Genomic DNA, 27,184 nt, shown 5'->3' with positions numbered 1-27,184 from the left:
TTTTATGAATGTGTTTATTTTAATGTATGAACTCTAATTCGAGTATGTATTTAATGTTATTTTTCTTGTTAACTGTTTAGTTTTTTTTTTTTGCACTTGATAATTCTCATCCATCCTTGCAAGGAAAGGAAACAAGGATGCACAAATAAGAATTGAGAAGCACCCCTAGTAAGAGGACTCTCTTACTACACACTCTTGCTATATCCAATATCTTTGCAGCTGTTTGTGTTTGTCCATATTTTACCCAACCACTGGTTAAAGACAACACAGCTTTTAGTGTAACATGACTGCTGAACTATTTGTCAATCTTCAGTATTACAGTAGCTCCCTCAAAAAACAGTGAGTTTTTTTTGTACTGATTCTAAATGATTGTCAGTGATGGGTGTTTTAATCGACACATCTCATCACATCATTTGTTCTTATCTAACCGTTCACACTCACTAACAGTCTGATAACGTGCCGCTAAGTGATTAAACTCATTTTTTGAGTGGCATGTTTATAAATGTTATTAAGCCCCATAAATGTGCCGCTCTCTCCAAATGGGACTTTCTCAGGCAACCCTTTCTTTCTTGCTCCCAGGCGTCAGACGTCTCTTTCTTCTAAAATCTGACTCATTTCTCCTGAGCTCATATTTAGAGAATGCCATCCTTAGATTCATATGCTGTCATAAAGCAGTGGTATAAACGCCTGCAGTCAGCCAGTTTTACTTCGTTTCTCAGCCAGAGTTGTAAGTTTTAACTTTATCAAAAGACTTTATTCATGTGTCTGCTTAAATTGTTGGTTGATTCTTTAATATGCAATACATCAATGGATTGATATATATTGTAGACTATGAAGATTTGGAAACACTTTACTTGAAGGGGTGTTCATAAGACTGACATGACACCTTCATAATCAAGACATGACACGTACTATGAACATGAAGGAGATCTTATGCACGTTTATGACAGTCCAGTCTCACGAAATTTTTTTATTCTTTTTTCGTGATATTATCACAAATTGTCGCGTTTTTTCGTGAACTTATAATGAATTCCTGTTTTCGTGTGATTATCACGTATTGGTTACTCAACTGTTTTTTCTATTTTCTTACCATTGTCGCTTCGGTTTAGGGTTAGATTTACATAAAATGACATCCCTACCCAAACCCAACTCTAATCCTAACGCCAGTCGACATATAACAAATAAATCAGAAAAAAATTGTATAAACCAATACATAAAGTGACATTCTAATGCAAGCACCAAATCTAACCCTAAACTGAAGCGACAAATGTTTGAAAATAGGAAAAAGCAGTTGAGTAACCAATACGTGATAATCACACGAAAACAGGAATTCGTTATACGATCACGAAAAAACACGAAAATTTGTGACAATATCACAAAAAAAGAATTAAAAAATTATGTGACTACCTCACAAAACCTTGTGAGACTGGGTAGTTTATGACAACTATCATTAAGTGTAATTTGTTCAATTATGTCATTTTTAATGCTAAGATGACATTATTTGAGATGTCTTTGTAATGACAACTTGACATTAACCAATAACTTGTAACTTGACATTACCAAGACAACATAACTGACCACTTCTTACCAGTGATACAAATTGAATTTGTAATTAAGTGTTAATACTCTGTCATATAGTTTTGTAACAGCGTCATAAATATTTTTCTTGACCTCAACTACAGTGGTACACATATAATCTGTCATTAAAATGTCATTAAGTGTTAATACTCTGTAATATAGTTTTATAACAATTAATATTATTTATAAGTTTCCTCCATGTGTTTAACAAATAAAATAATTCAATCAATAATAATAATTAAAATTTATAAAGTTGTATTTTATTGCATTTAGAGACCAATTCACCTAAAATTAAATGAAAACAGTTAAGCCATGCAGCGTTGAGTCCATATCGCTGCAAAGTTAATTACATTCAATTAAATTGATTAAATATTTTGTTAGTTTTTTCTTCTGTCAGAAAATTTCAGAACCTTCTGTGTGAGGAAGAATATGTCGTGTTAGTTGTCAGTTTTTTTTTTGTATTGTGCACATACATAAAGTTAAGTACAATCTTTTCACGTCTCTGTTGCTTTTTGTTAACCTGCTAAGGAACACTGTGCCGTACATGGCAGGGGCACGTGAGGCTGCATCAACGTCATTGTAACTTTGAAGCATTAAATCTTCAAAATATACGGTCATGCGGCACATCGTTTGAAAGCTTAGACTTTCGGGATTCCATTAAGCGCACACACAAAGCATCATATGATTTATAGGAGTCATAAAATTGTAATCCAGTTGTTAAGTTTTATAATTATTCTGCTATGTCATGTTTATGACAGATTTAGGACAAGTTATGATGTTTTGGTTTATGTCATGTTGTCAAAACAAAGACATTTCAAACAATGTCATCTTTGCATTAAAAGTGACATAATTGAACAAATGACACTTAATAACAGTTGTCATAAATGTGCATCTCCTTCATGTTTACGACACATGTCATGTCATGATTTTGAAGGTGTCATGTCAGTCCTATGAACACCACTTCAAGTAAAGTGTTACCGAATCGGCTGGGTTTTCACTAAACAGGGCCGGGTTTCCCGATAATGATTGAACTTAGCTCTTAAGAGCGCTTTCTACGAGCCACTTAACGAACATTCGTTGTTCATTTACGTGCGTTTCCTAAAGATGCACGTTAAACGATCGCTCGCAGCTGGGTTTTAAGTGCTACTTACGAGTCGCTATCCGAAATGCCTTCTGCATTTTATGTAATAGTTTTTTAGATTATTATTATTATTATTTGTTTTTATTATCTATGTTTATTTATTATTAGGGATTATTGCATTGTACCGTACATATTTATTTGGTTTCCTTAATCAGATGCCATTTCACTTCAAAACAATTATTTTTACTGTAGATTAATTATTGAAGCAATTTGTATGAACCATTTATCAATTTGCTAGTACCAACTTTTACCAAAATTTACCAAATATGTTTTCCTTCTTTATTAATTTATGTTTAGTAATTTAAATTTCTCATTTTAATTTTAAATATATTATATTAAAGTAATTTAAACAAATAAACAAAGAAGAACCCAATAAATAAATATACATTAAAAACATTACATTATCATCATTGCAGAAGTGTAATTTGCTGGTTGTCCTGCAGGTGACCTTGTATCTCTGTTGTCTTACGATGCACTTATGAATGAACGATTATTCGAGCACTCGTAGATCTACGATGATTTTCAAGTGCTACTTAAGCTACGAAGCTTTTGGGAAATGGCCCGTAATTTTAAGATGATTCGTACGATCGTTTTTTACGATCAACTTAGCCTTACGATGCTTTTGGGAAACCTGGCCCTGATCCATTGTTTTACAGCAGTGAAAAGGTGAATAGGCTTTTTCTATTTAAAAAAATCACCTCATATTACCTCAGTTGGCATTGCCTTCCAAGACCAGAGCCAATTAGGATTTTGTCTGAGCTTTTGATGAAATAGAAATATACGAATTTATATTTTATTTTTCTAATCTTAATATTTTAATATGTAGACTGACTAACTTTTTCCTTTTTTGTTTTCATTCATTTAAACCATATTTAAAAAACATGAAGCTGCACTCCCTCGCTAATCTCAAAGTATTGCAGTACCCTTGTTTGCCAATAGATGCCCCCCAAGCAGACCCTCTGCTTTAAAAAAAAATTCATCCTACCTTCATTTTTTTTCACTTTTTATCACCTCTCAAATATGGGTAGGTTTCTTTAAAAAGACACATTTTTGAGCAAAAGTTAAGGACTTTTGATGGAGATCAAATTCAGAGCCATCATCAAAACACACTCCGAGTTCTTACTGTTTGCCCTAAGGGGTTGATTCCAGGTTTTATAATATAAGTTGGATATATTAGCGCCACTTGGTGGATAATAGCGAAAATACAGATTGCTGGAAAAACTCGTCAAACGCAGGAAAGCATTTTCTCTTAATTGACTAACTCGTCAATGGCGGGGAAAGAGTTAAATGAGTATAAGATTTATTGTGTTTTCACTATTCCATCCATCAAACAGACAGTACAGCATTAAAACTCTCCTCTTACAATCCAGGTTTGAATTGACATTAAGGAAGGTAAATGATGACAGAAGGTTCTGTTTTGGATGAATAAAACATTTAGATTCTGTAAACCATAATTGTCCACTTACCCGGGTCATTAACACAGCAGTCTCTCCTCGCTGTGTAAAGGATATTTGAATATGCCGTGTCCTGACTCAGAAAAGCTTCATTTATTTCTACATTGTTGATGTCATGTCCATTAAATGCATTGCAGCCAGAGTTAGTGACCTTTTGTTTAAGACACGATGGTGAACAAGATAATTATTTTCCTGTGCTGGCTTTCTTTTGTGGCACTGAACCAAGTTTAGGAGAGCATCTTACTGTAACTTTCCAGTAAAAAAGTTCATGGGCTTGTAAATCTGCAATTTATATTTTCCTCCACAGGGTAGGAAAGACGTGGAGCGCTGCAGAAAGCCTTCGGATAGCCAAGATGACCAACAACAGACTGCAGATGAGCACTCGCCTCGTACATGTGCCAGCGATATTATCGTCAGATTTCAGACATCCACTGAGAGGTGATGGAGCTCAAGAAATATTCTTTAAAGGGTACCCTGACTATAAACATATGTGTGACGTTATAGATAAACACTGGGATTGGCTATAGAAATGTGAAATTAAAAACAGTCCAAATGTCATAGAGTCAAAAGATTAGTTTATTAAAAAAGTTTATTAAATCTTAGGCCGCCATTTTGTTTAGATAAATACATGACGTCAAAAGGTCACAATCCAAACCTGCTCTGTTAACGCTACAACGTAAACATAGTAGACAAGTCTTCAATGAGTAAATTGTAAAATGATGTGGAACAGAAGATGAGAGTTATAAATGCACACAGACAGTAGGTGGCGCTATATGGTCTTGACATCTGCAAGTCATTAAAGGGATAGTTCACTTTAAAATGAAAATTCTGTCATAATTTACTCATCCTTATGTTGTTTTAAACCTGTATGATTTTCTTTTATCTGATGAACACAAAAGAAGATATTTTGAGAAATGATGGTAAACACAGCAGACAGTGACCATTGACTTCCATAGTAGGAAAATAATATTTTGGAATTATTGTGATAAATGATAAAGAAAATATTTTGATAAATGATGGTTAGCACACAGTTGACGGTACCTATTAAGTTCCATCATATTTTTTATTCCTACTATGAAAGTCAATGGTCACTATCTGCTGTGTGTGTTTACCATAATTTCTCAAAATATCTTATTTTGTGTTCATCAGAAAGAAGAAATTCATACAGGTTTAGAACAAAATGAAGATGAGTAAATCATGACAGCTTTTTCATTTTAAAGTGAACTATCCCTTTAAAAACACAAGAACATAAACATCAGGGTTGCCAAGTCTGCATTTTTGACATGGAATCGGGCTACTTTCACACTGTTGCCGCAGGATTATTGAAGCAACATCAATAATTTGATATTTAGCTCTTGGAATGCGAATTTTAGCAGATAAACCCTGCCAAAAATGCAAAGTTTACCCCTGCAACAGTCATTTGTATGATTTTAATGATTTTTACCAGAAGAGCCCCCCTCGAAACAAGATTGGGCTAGTTTTGAGTATAGCAATTTTGCTGTGAAAACCTGGCAACCCTGATCAACGTCTTCAGCCCTTATAATATGAACTGGAGAGTAACATAAATGATGAACAACACATAATAAAGTAATAAAGATGATTTCAGAGGTAAGAAGGTGGGAGTAAAACGTTTCACATGAAAGCTATAGTTAGTAGTAATATTTTAAGACAACCATTTCACGTCATCGACCCACTATGCGTTAAACATAACGGCGGCCTCCACAACCTAAAATGAGGGGGATTTTATGAAAACATTTAACCCTCCTATTTTGTTTGGGGTCAAATTGACCCCAAAGCTACTTTGACATCTCTGAAAAATATGCTAATTTTATTTTTAAACCTTCAAACCTACTTTTTGACTTTTCCTTGATACGTTTTGACTTGAAGTTGCTTTTACACTGCAAAAAATGACTTTCAAGAAAAAAATTCTTAAAATTTCTTAAATTAAGATGCTTTTTCTTGATGGGCAAAACAACCCAAGATAATAAGTCTAGTTTTAAATTTAAGTGATTTTGTGCATAAAACAAGCAAAGAAATCTGCCAATGGGTTAAGCAAATTTTTCTTGAATTTGTCTTGAATTAAGTGTTTAAGAAAAATGTTCAAGATTTTTTTTACTTACCCCATTGGCAGATTTTTTTTACTTGTTTTAAGCACAAAATCACTTAAATTTGATATTTTTGGTCTAAAAACTAGACTTATTTTCTTGGGTCGTTTTGCTCATCAAGAAAAAGCTTTTTAATTTAAGAATTTTTAAGATATTTTTACTAAAAAACAAGACAAAAATACTAAGAATTTTTTTTCTTGAAAATAATTTTTTTGCAGTGTAGTCATTTAAAATAAAAGGTAACACTTTACAATAAGGTTCATTAGTTAACATTAGTTAATGTATTACCTAACATGAACAAATCATGATCAATACATTTGTTACAGTATTTATTCATCTGTGTTAATGTTAGTTAATAGAAATAAAGCTTTTAATTGTTTGTTCGTGTTAGTTCACAGTGCATTAACTAACATTAACAAGAGTTTAATAAAGTATTACTAATTGTTGAAATTAACATAAACAAAGGTTAATAAATGCTGTATAATTGCATTATTAGTTCATGTTAACTAATGTAGTTAACTAATGTTAACTAATGAACCTTATTGTAAAGTGTTTCCAAATAAAAATGTCCGCCAAGTATATAAATGTACATAAAGTTCACACAGTGTTCCTGTAAAACTGATCTAATGAGAGTTTTTACTATTACTATGCAAACTAACTAAATATACACTAAGTTTATGTGCTATAAAATAATAAACAATTTATGTATATAAAAAGTAATTTAGGAGAAGTTATTTAGGATATATTAAACTATTATTAAATACATTAAATGTATTGCTAAACATGAACATAACAGGAGGGTTAAAGTGTTTCTATCAATAGATTTTAATAGTAGAGGGCAAATATAAAGAATTAAATAATACAAGACTTCATAATCGAGGTACCCTTTAAAAAAATATATTAGTAGTGTTTTTGTTTTACTATATCAGTTGGGACCAATTATTCTTGAAATACTGAAAGAATCCTTAACGGATTCATTAGGAATGGAATTGGACCCAGAATCATTAAATTTGTGTTTTTCTATTCTGGATACTTCTTTCACACATGTAAATGAATGAAACCAAGCATGTTAAATAAAGTCCTCGTTATGCTTTACAGCAGAAACGCGGTGAGGTCTGAATCCCGAGGCCACCCACTTCTCCAAACACAGCTCCAGAAGTTCACAGTGTCTGCAGACAAGGTGCCCATTTATTACTTCACCATTACACAACTCTTACACAATCATTTATGCTTTAAAAGCCAACCGTTACAGGGAAAATTAAGAAGATCTTCCAGCGAACATCAGCGACCTCGTCTTCCTGTGCTTCAGCTGACTTACTCTCAGCTTAGCCAACAGTTTGGATTCCTCCAAAATAAACTCATGAAAGGTTGATAGATAACTCTGTGCTAAGTGCTTGAGGATTACATGTTTGTTTGACACCAGTGTCAGCCTCAGCCTATGTACAGTATGTGACTTCCAGGAATTGTTCAGGATTGAAAACCCAGCCGACGGGTTCTGAACTCGGTCTGGCCCGCTTAGCAGAAGGCCAGCCAAGTCTAAATAGGAATGTCTTCTCTCTTTCTCTTGGGAAATACTCTCTTCCTTTTTTTAATGGAATGTGATGCCCCGGCTCGGTTTCAAACCCTAGACAACTTTGCAAATCATCATAGACACGCTTACGAAAATAAATTGTGAGTGGCGTCTCTTGTGTGCTTTAAATGAGGTGTGCTGTTTATGAGACGTACGAGGTGCCTGTCTACGTAGTGCATTAAATCAGTCGCGTTTGAGATTCAGTCGCTGTTAAGTGAAGAGCAAGGCGGTTTTGAACCGGAGCCAATGTGCACCTATTCTGTGATTCCTCATCTCATGTGACTCTTCTGTATTCAACAGACTCTCTCCTGGCTTAAAGACAGCATAGCTATGGCCACTCAAATCTGCAACTTGTCTGGTCCAAGTGGTTTCGAAGCAGCCAAGAGGCGTCAGGCGTCACTCGACCAGGACATCCAGTCCAACAGAGCCAGAATAGAACTGGTCAAAAGGGTAAAGAACGAAAACTGATAGATTGTGTTAGTGCTTTAATGCTAACTGGATTTACACGTGTGCATGGTTACATCCTCTGATGACTGTATGATCCCTTTCATTGTTTTGAACACATGCGTTCCATAGACTGTAAAAAAAGATGGACGATGCAATGTCGCCTCCTTTAATTGTAATGAATAGAAGCCAAAAATGTCCAACGCAATGTTACGTAAAAACGCCAAGGCATGCACAGAAGAAATCATCTGTGGAGCCAGAGGCAGAGCCGCGGTATCAAACTTCTGCTCAAATTCTCGCACGCCCAGTTCAACCACGCCAATCATAAAAACACGCCCCGTTCCTATAGCATCAAATTACTAGCTAAAATGAAACTTATCATAAAAATGAACAATTGAGCATATATTAGCTTGATAACAGCTACCTTAAAGGACCAAAACCATTTTTCAGCAAATTTTATTGGAAGTGCGAATAATTTTTTTATTCAGAGCAGAGTTCCATTCGTTTGCATGGAGACGGCAGGGTTGTACTGCAGCAAGCCACCAGATGGCGATCAAAGAGCCAGAGGCTTTTCAAGACGTATGAGGCACATGCGATGCGTTCGCTTGTTGTTCTATTAGAAACATCCGAATTACCCACAATCAGTGTTGGGGAAAGTTACTCTTAAAAGTAATGCATTACAATATTAAGTTAAGGGGGTCGCACACTAGACGTGCAGCTCAGCGCAGCGCCGAGTCGCGTCTAGGACAACTCGTAGGTATCGTAAACCGGAAATGCACATTAAATAGCGCGAGCTTAGTCAGATAGCGTCTACTTCAAAATGCAAAATATATGTTAGTAGCCAATGTTAATCGTTAATGATTTGGGACAAATATGATGTTATTTAATGGTAAACTATGTGAGTGGCTCGACAGCGATTGGAGCAACTTTCTGAGTCAAAGCTGGGCGCCACGGACAGGCGCCACCTGTCGGCGCCGGTGTGCATATATTCATAGAAAACAATGTGTTCGTTTTTTTTTTAGAACGGCACGGCGCTACACGGCACCCCTTTACTCCCAAAAAAGTAACTTATTTCATTACTTAGTTACTTTTCATGGAATAAATGCTTGCGTTACTTTTTAGTTACTTTTACTTTACTTTTTCTTGGGTGAGACTTGATCGCTTTCAGGCCTTGCAGGTGTTTTTTATGATTGAAAAGTTCTGTTTTCAGAAATTGCATATTTCATTACAAAAATGTTGAGCTCTGGCCTGCCATCTCAGTTTCTGACTCAAACTGTTTCCACACAGGCATGTAAGCATAAAGTGCATAATGTTATATAACTACGTTCCGTTTAATTCAGTACATCATTTAAAAAAAATCTAATTAATTAAACTAAAAAAGTAACTTGCATTACTTTTTTTTAAAAGTAACTCAAATATTAATGTGTACATTTAAAAAGTAATGCATTACTTTACTCGTTACTTCAGAAAAGTAATAATATTACGTAAAGCACATTACTTGTAATGCGTTACCCCCAACACTGGCCACAAACCCTTGATAGGTTTTCATATTTAGCTCATTTTAACTAAATGTAGTTTATTATTACATTGTATTGTGTAATGAGTCAGACAACAGAAACTGACCAAAAATTGGTCTGGCTCTGTGATCAACCGCGTTGCCAGAAGTCCCCAGTGCAGTGTTTGTTTTATTTTTAAATGATTTACATTTTAAGGTTTAAAGGTCAAGTGTGTAGATTTTAGCGGCATCTAGTGGTGAGATTGTGAATTGCAACCAACAGCTCAGTCCACTGCTCAGCCCCCCCTTTCGAAGCGCATAGTAGCCGCCACAGGACAAACTTCTCATCGTCTGAGACAATGAAGTGAGGAAACACTGTAGAGCAGTTTGTCCGTTTAGGGCTACTGTAGAAACATGGCGGCACGAAATGGTAACCTTCATGTAAGGACACCCGCGGTCTATGTAGATAAATGCGCCCTACTCTAATTAAATAAAAACAATACAGTTCAATATGTAAGGTCTTTATAGACCCCTTTACGGTTCACGTCACAGGCGGTTCCCACTGCGCATGTCGGGGTCAGAAAAGCCATTAGGCCTACAGCAGATTGAGTTGCATATTATTTGGTATCGTCAAAAAGGCCTACTTGCATCGTGGGCTGTGAAAATCGCACCAGGTCTTCCGTTAAGTTTTCGCGATTCATGCAGAATCTCAAAAACAAAAAAAATACAACATCTGCGGCTGCAAGCAATTAACGTGCAGACTGGAACAATGCAAATATCAAAGAGGCTTGTGTTTGTTGTGCTCACTTCATTTGAGGTAAGTCATCATTTTTCAGCCCTGTTAGATTAAATTATAAAGCCTAAATGGTATGAACAGTTTGACCCCATGCTGCGCGCGCACCCGATAGTCATTCAATGTTTACAAACCTTGAAGGGGTCTATACACCACTGATAATATAGTTATGTCTATTATATTGCATTTCTTAAATTGTAATTAATGTGATTAATTTTCCATCAACTCAAACCCCCTGCTATTCCCCCACAAACCACCAGGGATTGGAAAATCCCTAAATGAACTTTGTTTTGCTTGAACTGATTGACATTATTAGTAGCTTGTAGCTACTAAGAATGAATTTAACAATAACCTACAGCATTTAATTCGTCATTTAAGAGAAAACGCTTCCCTGCCAATGACGAGTTTTCCCGGCAATCCATATTTCCGCTATTATCCACTAGGTGGTGCTCTTACCCAACATATGAAACACTGAAGCATCCACTGATCCAAAAACAGTAAAAACTCTGTTTATGTTTTGATCATCGCTCTGAATCTGATCTCTAACAAAAGTCCTTTACAGAAAATGCAATTGTCTCAGCTTTTTGCTCAAAATTTGGTATTTTTGAAGAAACCTGCACATATGTGAGATGTGATCAAAAGAGAACAAATAAAGATAGGGTGAAATGTTTTTTTGTTTTGTTTGGAAGCATGACCTTTTTTCACTTGATATATATAGTGTATGTTTATATTTACATTTTCTGGAAGTCATTAAACTTTTGTGAAAATCATAAAAATGCTGAAAAAAAAACGCTGGCAGGGAAAGAGTTAAAATGCATGCATGTTTTACTCCAGGAGGGTCACAGTCTGGTGAAAGCTCAACATCTAGGCAGTACAAAGATCCAGGAGTTTCTGAGTGAACTGGAGGTACTGTGGGACGAGCTAAAGAGAAGACATGAGAGAAACGGACTGGTTCTGCAGGTCTCGGAGGAGCTCAACTGCAAGGTACATTAAAGGAATATTCAATTTTCTTAAAAGAAAAATCCAGATAATTTACTCACCACCATGTCATCCAAAATGTTGATGTCTTTCTTTGTTCAGTCGAGAAGATATTATGTTTTTTGAGGAAAACATTGCAGGATTTTTCTCATTTTAATGGACTTTAATAAAGCCCAACACTTAATACTTAACTCAACACATAACAGTTCTCTTCAACGGAGCTTCAAAGGACTCCAAACGATCCCAAACGAGGCATAAGGGTCTCATCTAGCGAAACGACTGTAACTCTTACAAGAAAAATTTAAAATATGCTCTTTTAAACCACAACTTTTCGTCTAGGTCCGGTCCAGCACAACCTAACGTAAATGCGTAGTGACGTAGGGAGGTCACGTGTTACATATATAAAACGCACATTTGCGGACCATTGTAAACAATAAACTGACAAAAACATTAATTAGTATCAGTTGACATACAACAACGTAGGAACGGTCCTCTTTCAACACACTTGTAAACACTGGGGCGGAGTTTCGCGTTTGTCCTCTGTGACCTCTTGACGTCATGACGTATTGCGTGGGTTCACGCTAGCGCATCACGACTGGATCTAGACGAGAAGTTGTGCTTTAAAAGTGGATATTTTTATTTTTATTGTCAAAAATGACAATCGTTTCGCTAGATAAGACCCTTATGCCTCGTTTGGGATCGTTTATAGTCATTTAAAACTCCGCTGAAAAAAACTGTTAAGTGTTGAGTTAAGTATTAAATGTTGGGCTCTAATAAAGTCCATTAAAATGAGAAAAATCGTGCAATGTTTTCCTCAAAAAACATAATTTCTTCTCGACTGAACAAAGAAAGACATCAACATTTTGGATGACATGGTGGTGAGTAAATTATCTGGATTTTTCTTTTAAGAAAATGGAATATTCCTTTAACACCTGGTTAACTTAGAGATGTACTATAGAGGTGCTGGAAAAGAGATTAGAATGAAAGACTTAAAGGATTTTGTTCTCCAGGTGGTACGTGTTCTTCAGTCTTTGTGTAGTCTGGAGGCGTGGTTGGAGGCTGTGGAGTTGTCCATCAGGCAGGCGTCATTGGCAGGAGACCCCGAATCTGTGAGCGTGGCTGAGCAAGAGAGCTTTCAGCTGGAGGAGGAGCTGGAGGTCAGAGGTTTGGAGCTGCACAACCTCAGACAGGAGGTTGATCATCTGAGCAGTCAAAAACATCTTCACACACAACTACTCCCCGCACGGCTAAAAGAGGTGGAGAGAAAGTACGTGCCGCCCGTTCAGCTTAAAAGTTTCAAGAAAAATTACACATTTGATAAGTTGTTATGTGCGATGAATGTTTGTATGAAGATTAGTATTTGTTATTCTCTCTCAGATTCAGCAGTGTGCAGACTGCACTAACCCAACAGAGCTCAAAACTGAAGGACACACGCATGCTCACAGAGTTTCTAGAGAAAGTGGAACTGGAAGAAAGCCAATACAGCACACTTGGACAGGTCAGACTCAATGAAACTTTACTATATTTAGTGCTCTTTCTATCACATGTCAGATTATGTCAGAAAATTAAATTGACGTTGGAGTGGTCTTCGATTTAAAGGATTAGTCCATTTTCTTAAAAAAATCCAGATATTTACTCACCACCATCTCATCCAAAACGCTGATGTCCCTCCCTGCTCAGTCGAGAAGAAACCACGCTTCCTGAGGAAAACATTCCAGGATTTTTCGCATTTTAATGGACTTTAATGGACCCCAAAACTTAACAGTTTTAATGTAGTATAAAATTGCAGTTTCAAAGGACTCTAAACGATCTCATACGAGGCATAAGGGTCTTATCTAGCGAAACAATTGTCATTTTTGGCAAGAAAAATAAAAATATGCACTTTTAAACCACAACTTCTTGTCTTCTCGGTCATGTGACGCGGCATCGCAACCTCACGTAATACGTCATAGTATCGAAACTACGCCCCAGTGTTTACAAGTGTGGAGAAAGAGGACCCTTCCGACGTTCTTGTATGTGGAATGATACTAATTAATATCTTTGTGTCAGTTTATTGTTTAAAACGGTCCGCAAATGTGCATTTCATATATGTAACACGTGACCTTTCCACGTCATTGCGCAATTATGTGAGGTCGCGCTGGCTCGTCATACAGCCGGAGGAAGAAAAGAAGTTGTGGTTTAAAAGTGCATATTTTTTATTTTCTTGCCAAAAATGACAATCGTTTCGCGAGATAAGACCCTTATGCCTCGTTTGGGATCGTTTAGAGTCCTTTGAAATCGCGATTTTAAACTACATTAAAACTGTTAAGCGTTGGGGTCCATTAAAGTCCATTAAAATGAGAAAAATCCTGGAATGTCTTCCTAAAAAAACACAATTTCTTCTCGACTGAACAAAGACAGACATCAACACCCCGGATGACATGATTTTTTTTTCTTAAGAAAATTGACCAATCCTTTAAATGACAAGTCTTTATCACGGTCCACCAGCCCCTGTGTAGTGATCTTGATCCTGGATCCTCTCCTCTGGGTTTGCCGGTGAATGCGCATGAGCGACCCTTGATCGAAACCATCGGAAACCCTGTGGAGGAACTCAGAGAAGCTGTGGAGATGCTCAACGACACGGCACGGGAGAGAGGTCGCTCGCAGTCACATGACCAGAGTATCCATGAACTCCTCTGTAGGGTAAATACATCAGATTTACTTTGATTTGCTTGGAAATAATGCAAGTGCCATATTTGAATGAAACGTAAATTGAATTTGAGAATAAACAAGAGCAAGTATTTCATCTATACAGAAAAATTATTACAGGGAGAGCAAATGTTCACCAATTGCGAAATCAACGATTTGCATGAGTAGATTACTTACAAAGTCAAAGCAAAGACACAAATAGATGCGAATGGGCAATGCTAATGACACAAATTGGACTGCGAAAACACGCGCTCAAACGCGTCTTTGCGCATGTTGAATATAATAAATTAAATACCGTGAGTAAACTAGAGCGAGGAACGCGATGCTTTGCGTTTGATGTGTACGCAGAATAAGATGAGGCAGTTTTGGGATAAACAAATGTGTGCAGTTTTCCATTATATAAAGCATAACTGGGAACTCTAATTGAATCTTCTGAACTATGATAGAGCAATAAAATGTTCCTTTAAAATATAAAGCTCAAGAAAAATTTCAGGCAGTACAGAAGAAGTGTGAAAGTTGTTATTTAACTTTTAATAAAAATTAGTGATTTATTTGTTACTCTTTCCTAGTATTCCACGTTTTCAGCTCGTGCTGAGCAATGTCTTCAGCGCTGTGCAGAACTGTCTGTCGATGTACTAGAAATGGAGAGTGAGATGGCTGTCAGATGTGAGCCGGATCGCTGTGGTCTCGATAGTCTGCAGGAGTACCAGGACCAGCTGGAGGTACGGGTACACTGATCGTCACTGCAACATGTAGAGAGGATTTTCACGTAAATCCCACCAAAAACTTTATCATCTATTGGGCTGAAATACCACCCTATGTTGTCCTTCAGAAAGAAATTATATAATACTTTAAATAAAAATATAAAAAGGATTTATGCATTGGCCAGAACGTTTGAATGAGGTTAGTGTTGTTTAAATAAGAAACACTAAATAGTGCTTATCCCAATAAAAATGTGACTCTGGACCAGTCTTAAGGGTAATTTTTTTTAAATCGATGATTCATCTGAAAGCTAAATAAATAAGCTTTTGATGTATAGTTTGTTAGAATAGGACAATATTTGGCAAATATTGAACTATTTGTAAATCTGGAATTTAAAGGTGCAAAAAAAATCAAAATTTTGAAAAAATCGCAATTGAAGTTGCCCACATGAAGTCCTTAACAAGGGCTTCAACTCATAAAAAAAATTATTTAGGAAATTTTCAAAATATCTTAATTGAAATAACCTTTACATAATATCCTAATGATCTTTGGCATAAAAGAAAAATTGACAATTTTAACCCATACAATATATTTTGGTTATTGCTACAAATATACCCGTGCTACTTAAAGGGACAGTCTACCCAAAAATGAAAATAATGTCATTAATGACTCACCCTCATGTCGTTCCAAACTCGTAAGACCTCCGTTCATCTTCGTAACACAGTTTAAGATGTTTTATATTTACTCCGAGAGCTTGTTGACCGTTCATTGAAAATCTATGTATGGTTTACTGTCCATGTCCAGAAAGGTAATAAAAACATCATCAAAGTAGTCAATGTGATATCAGTGGGTCAGTTAGAATGTGTTGAAGCATCGAAAATACATTTTGGTCCAAAAATAACAAAAATTAAGACTTTATTCAGCATTGTCTACTAAAGTCACGTGACTGCAGTGACGCAGATGACATGTTGTCCTCAGACATATTTGCAAAGTTTTTTTTTCAAACTTACAGCGTGCGTCTCCCTCAGACTGTAAACAAAGCCCGGGCGCACAAAAAAAAAAAAAAACGATGCTGGGGCGCACCAAATAACACGTCAGTCGCGTCGCTGCAGTCACGTGACTTTAGTCTCGCACATGCGCTTCACGCGGAAGAGAAGACAATGCTGAATAAAGTAATTTTTGTTATTTTTGGACCAAAATGTATTTTCGATGTTTCGGCACATTCTGGCTGACCCACTGGTGTCACATGGACTACTTTGATGATGTTTTTATTACCTTTCTGGTCATTTACAGTATACCGTTACTAGATTTTTAATGGAGGTTCAGAAAGCTTTCGGACTAAATATAAAACATCCTAAACTGTGTTCTTAAGATGAACGGAGGTCTTACAAATTTAGAACGACATGAGGGTGAGTCATTAATGACATTATTTTCAATTTTGGGTGAACTGTCCTTTTAAAGTTTTGTGGTACGGGGTCCATGTTTTTTTTTTCAAGTTAACACACACACACACACAGCATCTTGTTTGTCGTGAGACTTTGACCTCTCTCTCATTGTTGATCGAATGGAAATGGCTCTCTCCCATTGCTCATAGTGAATTAGTTTTAGCACATTGTTTCGTTTTGCAGTTGAAGTCTCACGTCCACCGAGGGCTCCGCCGGGCCCATGTTTTGTTCTGTAAATGTTAATGAAGTCAGCCTCAATGTGTGAGCCCACACAAGACTTTATCACCCACACCGGACACCATTGTTTGCGAGAATGTGCATTTCTAACGCGTGTTTCGGCGTGCACATGTGCCGATTGATTCATTTGCGGCCGCAGGATCGAGCACGGTGAAGTGTGTTAAGATATGATGCATGATTCAATGGCGTGCGTAGCGTGAACGCACACAGCTGTCTGAATCTAAAAGCCCAAAGCCCAAGAAATGACCTAATCGCTTATACTAAAATAGTTTGGGTCTCATGCACAAGGCATCTGACAGTCTCACAAGAGCATAAAAACTTTGAGCGTCTTGATTCGTTTAAGCCTCTAACTGTATTAATTATACTCAGAAACACATATGGTTTCTTTTACAGAGTCGAAGCATTGAAAGTGTAAATGGCGTGTGTGAAGCTGTTTGAAGGAGACAGAAGTACTGCATGCTGTGTTTGCAATATGTAATGCATATTGCCTAGGGTTATTAAATGTTATGGTTATGGTTTTTGGCCATTGTAGGTCCTCTGTTTATTTTGTGCATGCACAATATTTGCATGCAGTGCTGAAAATACAGCAAAAAAGTACTTATTTTTTTTCAACAGTATGCATTCGGTCGTGTCTTATAAATGCTGAGCTGTGTTAACCATTGGCTTTTTATTTCTCTAGGCTGAATATGAGATCTTGAGGGAGCAGGTTGAGGATTTGGAGAGCCAGGCTACTCATCTGACAGATGTTTGCCCGGAGAGAATGAACGCTGCGGGAACTGAGATCCAGTCCAGTTTGCAGGTCTGGGATGAACTCGGCAAGAGCGTGGCAGAAAACAGAAAGAGACTTCTGCAGTTTGAACATCTGCGCAAGTTCTTCAGGAACTACCTGGCCATGATGTATGTCAATCTTTAACGTGTGTTATGTTATGGTGATAAACAAGTACGTCCAGGTCAGATTCCCTCGAAATCACTTCCATTTACATTTGGCAGGCGAATGACTGCAAGGGTGTTCATTTTATCAGTATGATTATTCCCTGGGAGTCAAACCCAAATTTAATGCAATGGTCTTCCAAAGGAGTTACAAGAACACAAATTCAAAAATATTTAATTTAAAGTCCAGTGTGGGGTTTTTACCGGCATCTACAGGAGCAGCGAGATTGCGAATTGCAAACAACAGCTCAGTTCACAGCTTATCCTGGTCAGTAACAAAAATGGCTTCATATTTTTTTTTTACTTGATTTAAAAGCATGCATCAGGTTTATTTCAATGCACACTATTTTATGTTAATTTTATGCTATAAAAAATTACATTTGAACCATTTTTATGAAAGTTAAGACTGAATGGACCTGAAAATGTCAAATGGTGTAACCGCCAATTGAGCCAAAGAATGAGAAATATTAAATATTTTATCCACCTTGATGGCATGTAAGTGTAATCATCCAAAAAAATCATTTTAAAATATCATTTTGATAGTTAGTTATTTCTAAATATAAATTTTAATGCGTTTTTGTAATATTTGTCTTGACATATGCTGAAAACAGCTCTGTTTTCTAAATAATATTTGACAAATTATGTAAAAATGTATGTAAAAAAAATCATATTACATTAAACTAGATGATTATATTTTATTCCACATTTTTTATGAATATATTTATATTTCATTAAAAAAACTAGTTACACCAATTGACACAGACCGGTTACACCACATTGACATTTTTGCAATTATCCCCCAAATATTCTTTCAAAATGATATAAAATCAGAAATTTTAGACTTGGTCTTCAAAAAAGAGAATGTTTGAAAGTAATTTGCAAATTTATTTTGAAATTTAACATTTCAGTTATCCATACGGACACAAAATAATTAACGTCACACCATTGACCCACCCCTCAATTTCGAAACACGTAACTGCCACAGGACAAACATGTCGTCGTTTGAGGGATGAAAAATGCTCTATAGAGCAGTTTGTCCATTTAGGGCTACTATAGAAACATGAAGGTGACTTCCATGTAAGGAGACCGCGGTATATGTAGATAAAAACGCCTCAAGCTAAGGTAAAAAAAAAACAATACAGTTCATAACGTAAGGTTTATATATACCATGATAATATAGTTATGTATATATTGCATTTCTGTCAAGAAATCTTTCTAAAAGTCCCACATTGCAGGGGACAGTTTTGGTAAACCATTCTCTGCAAGCATGTGAAAAAATAACTCATTGAAATTTGGCTCCCCTTGTGATGTCAGAAGGGGATAATACAGCCCCTTAATCTGCACTATCCAACCACGGCAGAGTGCAAAGACACCTTTAAAAAAGTGGCAATTTTAACATGTTAATAATGATAATAAATTATCTATATGGTATTTTGAGCTAAAACTTCATACACAGGCAAAACATTGAAAGTAAAGAGCATGCAAAAGTAAAATACATGGATACTTTATGGTAAAGAAAATATGGAAGGGTGCTAAACTACAATCCCAAAAATGACTTTCTTACTAAGTATTAAAGCAACAAAAAAAGTTAATTTATTTCAAGAAAAATTGTCTTATTCCATTGGCAATTTTTTTTTTTGCTTGTTTTAAGCACTAATTTACTTAAAGTGTATATTTTTTTTGTTTAAAAACTAGACTTATTTTCCTAGGTCATTTTGCGCATCAAGAAAATGCATCTTAATTTAAGAATTTTTAGATATTTTTACTAAAAACAAGACAAAAATACTAAGTAAGAAAATAATTTTTTTTTGCAGTGTATCATAAAATAATTTGACAAAAATCTTCTTTTTCCTAATACAGAATCTTTTTGGTCTATTTTTGGGGTAAATTGTGACCTGGAAGTGCTTTTACAAAATTCACACAGAAAGTATGGCTACCATTTGCACATCTAACGTTTGTTTATTGATGGAGGATGTCTGTGTTTGTTAGCTCTGTAAACTCTGTTCACATTGTGTTCTCTCTGTGTTTGGATCAAACGTCTGTCTGGTATCATGTGTTGGCCTGCAGCGCTGCTCTTCAGCCTTCTGTTCTTCATCTTCTCTCTCACAGCTCTTGGACAGAAGACACTCGCTCCTGTATTTTCTCAGAGAGCGCTCGGCGGCAGAGCCGAGAGAACCGGGAGCCTCTGGTGGAGGTTTTGGATCGGCAGATCGAACAGAAGTTTGAAGAGTTTGATCAGCTCGTCGTGGCTGGAAAGAAGCTGTTTGATGAAGAGCATCATCTTAACAAAATGGTTCGTCTTACAGAACACATCCTACGGACCTACACTGCAAAAAATTATTTTCAAGAAAAAATAAAAAATATCTAAAAATTCTTAAATTATGATGCTTTTTTGATGAGCAAAACGACCCAAGAAAATAAAATATCAAATTTAAGTGATTTTGTGCATAAAACAAGCAAAAAAAAAAAATCTGCCAATGGGGTTAGCCAAACAATCTTGAATATTTTTCTTAAACACTAAATTCAAGAAAAATTCAAGTAAAATTTGCTTACCCCATTTGGCAGATTTTTTTTGGCTTGTTTTATGCACAAAATCATCTAAATTTGAAATTTCAAAAAAATTCATTTTTCTCATCAAGAAAAAGCATTTTAATTTAAGAAATTCTGATATTTTTACTGTAAACAAGACAAAAATACAAGAAATATTTCCCTTGAAATTCATTTTTAGCAGTATATGAGAATTTAAACTAGAACATAGCGTATTCCTCAGATCAGTTGCTCAATTCAATCTCAGCAGTGTTTCATATGTTGTTATAAAATATGCATTTTTATATTGGCTTACTTTCTTCAAGACCAGGTTTATATTCTTATTGTAGGTCAGGAGTTTCTTACTTGCACTTTTTTGCAGATCGGTGAGAGGATGGAGGAGCTGAGGAGCATGCTGGGATGGATTTTGGTCCACTGGAGGGCTCAGAAGGATCAGCTGTTAACCAGAAAGAAAGCCGAAGAAGCCCAGACAGATGCCATATATTCAGAGGTAACAGTCTATACCTTAAAACAGCAAAAAATGATAGATTGAAATCAATGCTTGAAATCAAACTTCAAGCTCCAAATCTCATTTTTGGATTATGAGACGTTAGTCTGGATTTCACAGATACAGTAATCTCCTAATAAGATGTATTAAATCTGTCATTTCAGCTTGAAACATCACCTGAGCACTCTCAGAACAGACTCGAGCACATGACATGTGCGCCCCCTGCTGAACTGGAGGACAAATCACAGCCCAGTGATGGATATGAAGTAATGAAAAGTGTCAGAGGAAGTGATGTCATCAGTAACTCAGAGAGGCCCGATTCACCCTATCTGCTGCTGAAGGGATCTAGTCCTCCGGCTTTAGGGGGCACTGTTAACCTGATCCTCAGCTTCACTAACTCTGGAGACCCCCATCTACAGGTACAGACACCTGGCAGTGAGGGGGCCGCGATGGAGCCCGAACCTGTGCACAGGGTAAGAATGATCAAACACACACATACATGTGAAGCATTGACGTGTGATTTTGTGAAATATACAGAAGTCAACATTGAACAGGAGTTCAATTTTGACCTGCTTATATCCTACTTGGTGTCCTTGTTAAAGAAACAGTTCTGGTATCAGTTACTCACATTCATGTCATTCTAAACCAGTATGAAGACACAAAGATGCTACTTAAAGCAAATTAAAACCATACAATGAGTTTGGGTTTGACAGACATGAGGTTGAGTAAACCATGACCAAATCTTCAGATTTCTCTTGATTTTTTCCCCTTCTCTTTTCTTGACTATATGTATCAGATTTATTTCTCTCACCCTCTCCTTCAGCCTGCTGAGTCTCACTCTTCTCCCTGTAAAAGCTTTTGGAAACGCTGCCAGGGGCTTTTTGGTAGTTTAAAGCGAAAGAAAAAGATTTATGGACACAATGCAGAAGAGGTAAATAACAGTGATGATCGGTGGTCCTGCATGAGTCGACAGAAACCTGTGATCTGTTTTTGCATGATTATTGCAGTGTGATGGACTAACAGTGTGATGTTTAAGACTGAATTATCATACATTACAACATCTGCGTCTCATTTTATTACCATTTTTATCTTATTTTGAAAAAATAGATTAAAGTGATGGTTCAGCCAAAAATGAAAATTCTGTCATTATTCACCAACTTTTCAGTTGTTACAAAGCTGTAAATGATGACAGAATTTTAATTTTTTTTTTGTGAATTATCCCTTTAAAGGGGACATTTCACAAGACTTTTTAAGATGTTAAATAAATATTTGGTGTCCCCAGAGTAGTTTTAGCTCAAAATATATAGATAATTTATTATAGCATGTTAAAATTGCCACTTTGTAGGTGTGAGCAAAAATGTGTAGTTTTTGGGTGTGTCCTTTAAAATGCAAATGAGTTAATCTCTGCACTAAATGGCAGTGTCGTGGTTGTATATTGCAGATTAAGGGGCGGTATTATCCCCTTCTGACATCACAAGGGGAGACGGATTTCAATTAGCTATTTTTCCCATGCTTGCAAAGAATGGATTACCAAAACTAAGTTACTGGGTTGATCTCTTTCACATTTTCTAGGTTGATAGAAGCACTGGGGACCCAATTATAGCACTTACGGTACATTCACAGGGGACAGAAGCATTAACGCTTGATGGAAGTCTTGTCTGAAGCGTAGCCAACAGCCAATCACAGTGGCCCCAACACATGCTCTGGTTTTCATAAACGTGATTGGCTGGCTCTGCCTACGTTATTTGCATAAGGCGATCTGAAAAGTTGAGAATTGTTCAATTTCAACGGCAGTGATGCGTTGCCGACAGATCCACAATTCAGTTCAGCAACGCATGACGACGTCACCCATTAAAAGTGAATGGAAAGCGTTAACGCTTATGCCTCGTGTGAACGTAGCGTTAAACATGGAAAAAGTCTGTTTTTTATCATATGTCCCCTTTAAGTGTTTCTAAGCTTTTTATATTATTTTATAAGTTAAACCCTCCTGCACCAAAATACAAAACAAAAACATTGTTTGTCTTTATTCACATCATTACAATATCTTTATTCCTAACTGTAGACATTAAAGTAATAAGACTTTGGCCTGAAAATATTTTATTTTTAACTTTTTTTAAATTATGTCACATTGTGCTCCTGTATAGCTCAGCGGTGGAGCATTGCAATCGCTGCGCAAAATGGTCATGGGTTCAAACCCAGAGAACACACATACTGATTATATATGTCTACCTTGTAGCCATGGGCCGGTATGAGATTTTGGCGGCATGGTAACCTTGAGCAAAAATACCACAGTTTCACCGTGTTGCGTTACTGCCATTGCAACACTAAAATGTGTTATTTTCAAATGGCTGCGTATACAAACAACAATTTTTCAACCGGACACAATACATTTTATTTTTAAACAACACACAGCATGTGTGCAAGGTAAAAAATAAAGCCTTTGAATTATAATATTCTTTTCAAAATGTAATATATATTAATTACATTACTTATTGATTTAATTAATTTTGTGCTTGAAAAGTTTTTTTTTACATAAAATGACATTAGTGGCTTTGAAACCTTGACTTTTTAAAACTTCGGTATACCTTAAAACTGGTAACAGGCCCATGCCTGCTACCTTGTAATGCACTGTAATGGGCGGTTCACATTAAATTTATTATTTTGAATGTAGATGCTCAAATAGAGAGCTGAAATTCGGTGTGACGCACTCTTTTTTTTCCAGGCGTGTTGGCGCTGCAGCAAGTTGGATGCTTTAACTTTTCAGAATGTCGCGTCGAAAGCAGCATGTTGCGTTTTTAGACAAGAAAACCTTGGATTAAAGCGCCTGATTTAAATCTTTCTGAATAAAGATTTAAATGCGTAAATGTACACTGCAAAAAATGATTTTCAAGAAAAAAAAACTCTTAGTATTTTGTCCTGCTTTCAGGAAAAATATAAAAAAAATTCTTAAATCAAGATGCTTTTTCTTGATGAGCAAAACGACCCAAGAAAATAAGTCTAGTTTTTGTGCATAAAACAAGCAAAAAAATCTGCCAATGGGGTAAGCAATTTTTTTTGTCTGTCCCAGACGAAAGATTGACATCTTGAAACAATCGTCGCGATTTCTGTGATCGTGGCTCTTCATCGGTGGCCCTATGTCGTACAGTGAGAGAGATTCAAAGACGGCCGTTTTCCTGGTCTTGCATCCAAAGATAGCCTACGCTAGTTTTCTGACAGTGTCAGAAATTCAGCATGATCACCACACAGTGTGTTTGCTGCTATGACCTGCGTACTGGTATTTGTTTACCACAAGCGCATGCTGTTGACGTTACGCTAACTTATGACGCAACCGTCGAAGCTTCCGTGTCATTATCGCACAGTCTACGCGCCTGTCGTACCAGAGTTTAAACGATTCATGTTGCACAGTGTGATAAGGTAATGATCTTATAGGAGTGCAAAAATCCTGCAGTGTATTCCAGACTTAAGACAATATTTAAGATTTTTTTTCTTACCCCACTGGCAGATTTTTTTTGCTTGATTTATGCACAAAATCACTTCAATTTGATATTTTTGATCTGAAAACTAGACTTATTTTCTTGGGTCGTTTTGCTCATCAAGAAAAAGCATTTTAATTTAAGAATTTTTTGATATTTTTACTGAAAACAAGACAAATACTAAGCTTTTTTTCTTGAAAATCATTTTTTGCAGTGTACAATGCAAAATCATAATGCTCCACAAAATAGACTGAATGAATGCAGTTTTAGTATTTCTATCCAATTTACTATAAAAAAAAAAATTTGGCAGCTTGATCAAATAGTGTGTAACTCTAGTCATTCCTTTAGGTATAGGGTACGGCCCAAATAGTCAGAGTCGTGTTATAGTACACTGTTCCCAACATTCCCTTTGGCTTGTTCAGGGTTTGGAAACACAACAAAGTGTATGAGTTGACTTTGATGGAGGAGGACTCGCTACGGTTTATGAGAGATTGCAAACAGGTAACAGCAGCAATGGATGTCTAAGGAAATGACCACTTCAGATGATCTCATTCTGAACAGCCACTATATGAGAAATATTAGAAACCAAGACGAGACATTCGTCCAAGACACGTATAAAAGGCTTATTTCAAACATTCAGATTGTTTACAAAACTATATTCGGGAGGATTTTTAAAGTAATTGCAACAATAATAAAATCGGTGTGTTTCTTGGAACAGTTAAAGGAAGTTTTAAAGTATAGAGGCCTTAAATGGATTTTCAGTACGCTCGGGTCTTTTATTATGCTGTAAGGACCTGTGAAATGTAAACTTTGGTCTGTAGTAAAAATTATTTTGGAAATTGATCCAATTCTGTAGGTTGGCGCGCTCATGTCATTCATTTTGGAAATTCTCAAAGGAGCTTTGAATGATTTTCTGGATAATGGCAGGAGGATTAAGGCTTCACATTTTTATATCTGTCACCAAGATTAGTTATTTTGTGCCCTTGCAAACTTTCAAAAGCATCACAGAGAGATAAGCTTGTATAATTTGTCATGTTAAAATAAGTGCCTGCTGCAGACGCGTCTAAAGGGTTTATGATAAAAGAGCCAGATACTCGCATAAACTCGAGTTTAATGTTAAGGGAGTGTCTTGCGTGTATTTTGTGAACGTGAGCGTTTCTTTTATCATAAACGGTTTTGACGCGTGTGCAGCAGGCACTTATTTTGACCAAACACGTGATGCACATGGTTCACATGACGCAACAAACACATATTTTGAAAGGCAAGCAACACACATGACACTCCGAACACTTATTTTAAATTTGCGCCCCTCGGATGAGCAGTCACAAGCGGCCACTGGTTAACATAATTACATGGGTTCAGCTTTGAGATTCGGCCTCGCCCCTTTCACTTCCCATGACAGCTAAGTTTTGAAATGACTCCCAGCAGGAGCGGAGGACTGAAGAAGTTTGTTGTTCATGACTGAACTGTGTGATTTATGATCTGGGGCAACACAAGATTAGTCATAGGGTGAAAGGTCAAACCATTACAGCTGTGTGTGACGAGATGTTTAAGAGCATATGATTCTTATTAAACACAAAGAAAATATCCTAGTGTTGTTCACATGTAACTCCAATGCTTTTGATTTTATTAGAGGTGTTTGCTTAAGGCAGATCGTAATTATTTGAACAAACCCATAACCCTAAGCTTTAAAGTTTGGCATGTACCCCACACCATGAGAACCAAAATATCAGAGAGACTTAAGGATGGGCTCTTAGAATAGAAAACAACCACATACTGTAGCAGCGCCCTAGTAACCATTCAGAACATCAACACAGTAAAACGCAACTTGCTGATTTAGGAGAAACCCTTAAAAATAATGGCCGTGCCAGTCCTAATTTTGGGACTCCTACATTTTTGCTCTAAAAGTGTTTTAGTGCTAAAACAAGCTTCTTAATCTGTGAAAGTTAGGGGTAGTCAAGAAAGAGGCCTCCCAAGTCACTAAGACCATATCACAAACGATACTAAAATGGCTGTTGCCGCCTTTTCATGTATAAGTTGGGCAAGAAGTAACAGCCGTTCTTATATCCATTTTGGTTTTCTTTTATAGCCCTTTTTACACAGACATTACGGAAAATGCAACCGGGATTTGTCCGGGATCGTTTGATTTTTGGTTCATTCACACTGCCAGTGATGTTCCGGAATCTGTGCCTACTTTCACACACATACCGTAAAGATCCTGTACGTGCCAAAGTCCTGAACTAAATGTTGACTTCTACAGCGTCTGAAGTTTGCTAATTATCCGTGGTTTCTAGAAAGAGAAACATTTTTGCATCGACAGCCGGTGACTTCTTTTTTTAATGACGCTCGATGCGAAGTTCGTCACAACATGTATGTAGCCCGTCATGTGTGGGGTTCGTAATTTCAAAATATGAAAACGTGTGAACGTCAGCATCTCTTTTATCATAAATGATTTTGACGCGTGTGCAGCCAGTGTTGGGGAAAGTTACTTTAAAAAGTAATGCTTTACAAAATTAAGTTACTCTCCAAAAAAGTAACTTATTGTGTTACATAGTTACTTTTCATGGAAAGTAATGATTATGTTACTTTTGCATTACTTTTTTACTTGGCTGATTTCAGGCCTTGCAGGTGTTTTTTATGATCGCAAAAATGTCAAGCTCTGGCCTGCCATCTCCGTTTCTGACTCAAACGGTTCCCTCTCAGGCGCACAGAGTGCGTAATTCTATGTTAATGTGTTCAGTTTAATTCAGTACATTATTTAATTTTTAAATGGAATTAATTAAACTGAAAAGTAAAAGTGTTTTTTTTAAAAAGTAACTCAAATATTAAAGTGTACATTTATAAAGTAATGCTAGTAATAAAAGTAATATTATTACGCAATGCGCAATACTTGTAATGCGTTACCCCCAACACTGTGTGCAGCAGACACTTATTTTGACAAAACACGTGATGCACATGGGTCACATGATGCAACAAACACAAAAATTTTGAAAACTCAAGCAACACACATGACACTCCGAACACATATTTTGAATTTGCGCCCCTTGGATGAGCAGTCCCGAGCCGCCACTGCATTTTTGTTTATGACAAGATCATAAGGAAGGAGCGCTTGATGCA

At 36.4% G+C, this 27,184-nt stretch overlaps 1 protein-coding gene across 4 annotated transcripts in view; it reads left to right on the top strand.

The window, feature by feature from the left end:
• mymx (myomixer) overlaps positions 1–27,184 on the top strand; it is a 71,797-nt gene that overhangs the window by 31,919 nt on the left and 12,694 nt on the right. For 2 of the 4 annotated variants that reach the window (XM_055170026.2, XM_055170028.2), the window contains exons 12-23: positions 4,481–4,611; positions 7,377–7,458; positions 8,149–8,298; positions 11,415–11,564; positions 12,569–12,825; positions 12,936–13,056; positions 14,046–14,240; positions 14,816–14,968; positions 17,310–17,527; positions 19,670–19,853; positions 20,469–20,597; positions 20,759–21,067. In XM_055170026.2, coding sequence (XP_055026001.2) covers positions 4,481–4,611; positions 7,377–7,458; positions 8,149–8,298; positions 11,415–11,564; positions 12,569–12,825; positions 12,936–13,056; positions 14,046–14,240; positions 14,816–14,968; positions 17,310–17,527; positions 19,670–19,853; positions 20,469–20,597; positions 20,759–21,067 — 2,079 coding nt within the window. Of the gene's footprint in view, positions 1–4,480; positions 4,612–7,376; positions 7,459–8,148; positions 8,299–11,414; positions 11,565–12,568; positions 12,826–12,935; positions 13,057–14,045; positions 14,241–14,815; positions 14,969–17,309; positions 17,528–19,669; positions 19,854–20,468; positions 20,598–20,758; positions 21,068–21,417; positions 21,526–27,184 lie in introns of all 4 variants that reach the window. The other 2 variants (XM_055170025.2, XM_055170024.2) reach the window with 2 other exon arrangements.

This window comes from Misgurnus anguillicaudatus, chromosome 11 (assembly GCF_027580225.2).
Source record: "Misgurnus anguillicaudatus chromosome 11, ASM2758022v2, whole genome shotgun sequence".
Lineage (NCBI taxonomy): Eukaryota > Metazoa > Chordata > Actinopteri > Cypriniformes > Cobitidae > Misgurnus > Misgurnus anguillicaudatus.
Note: the sequence above shows the minus strand (reverse complement) of the source record. Positions and strands in the feature narration are given on the sequence as shown.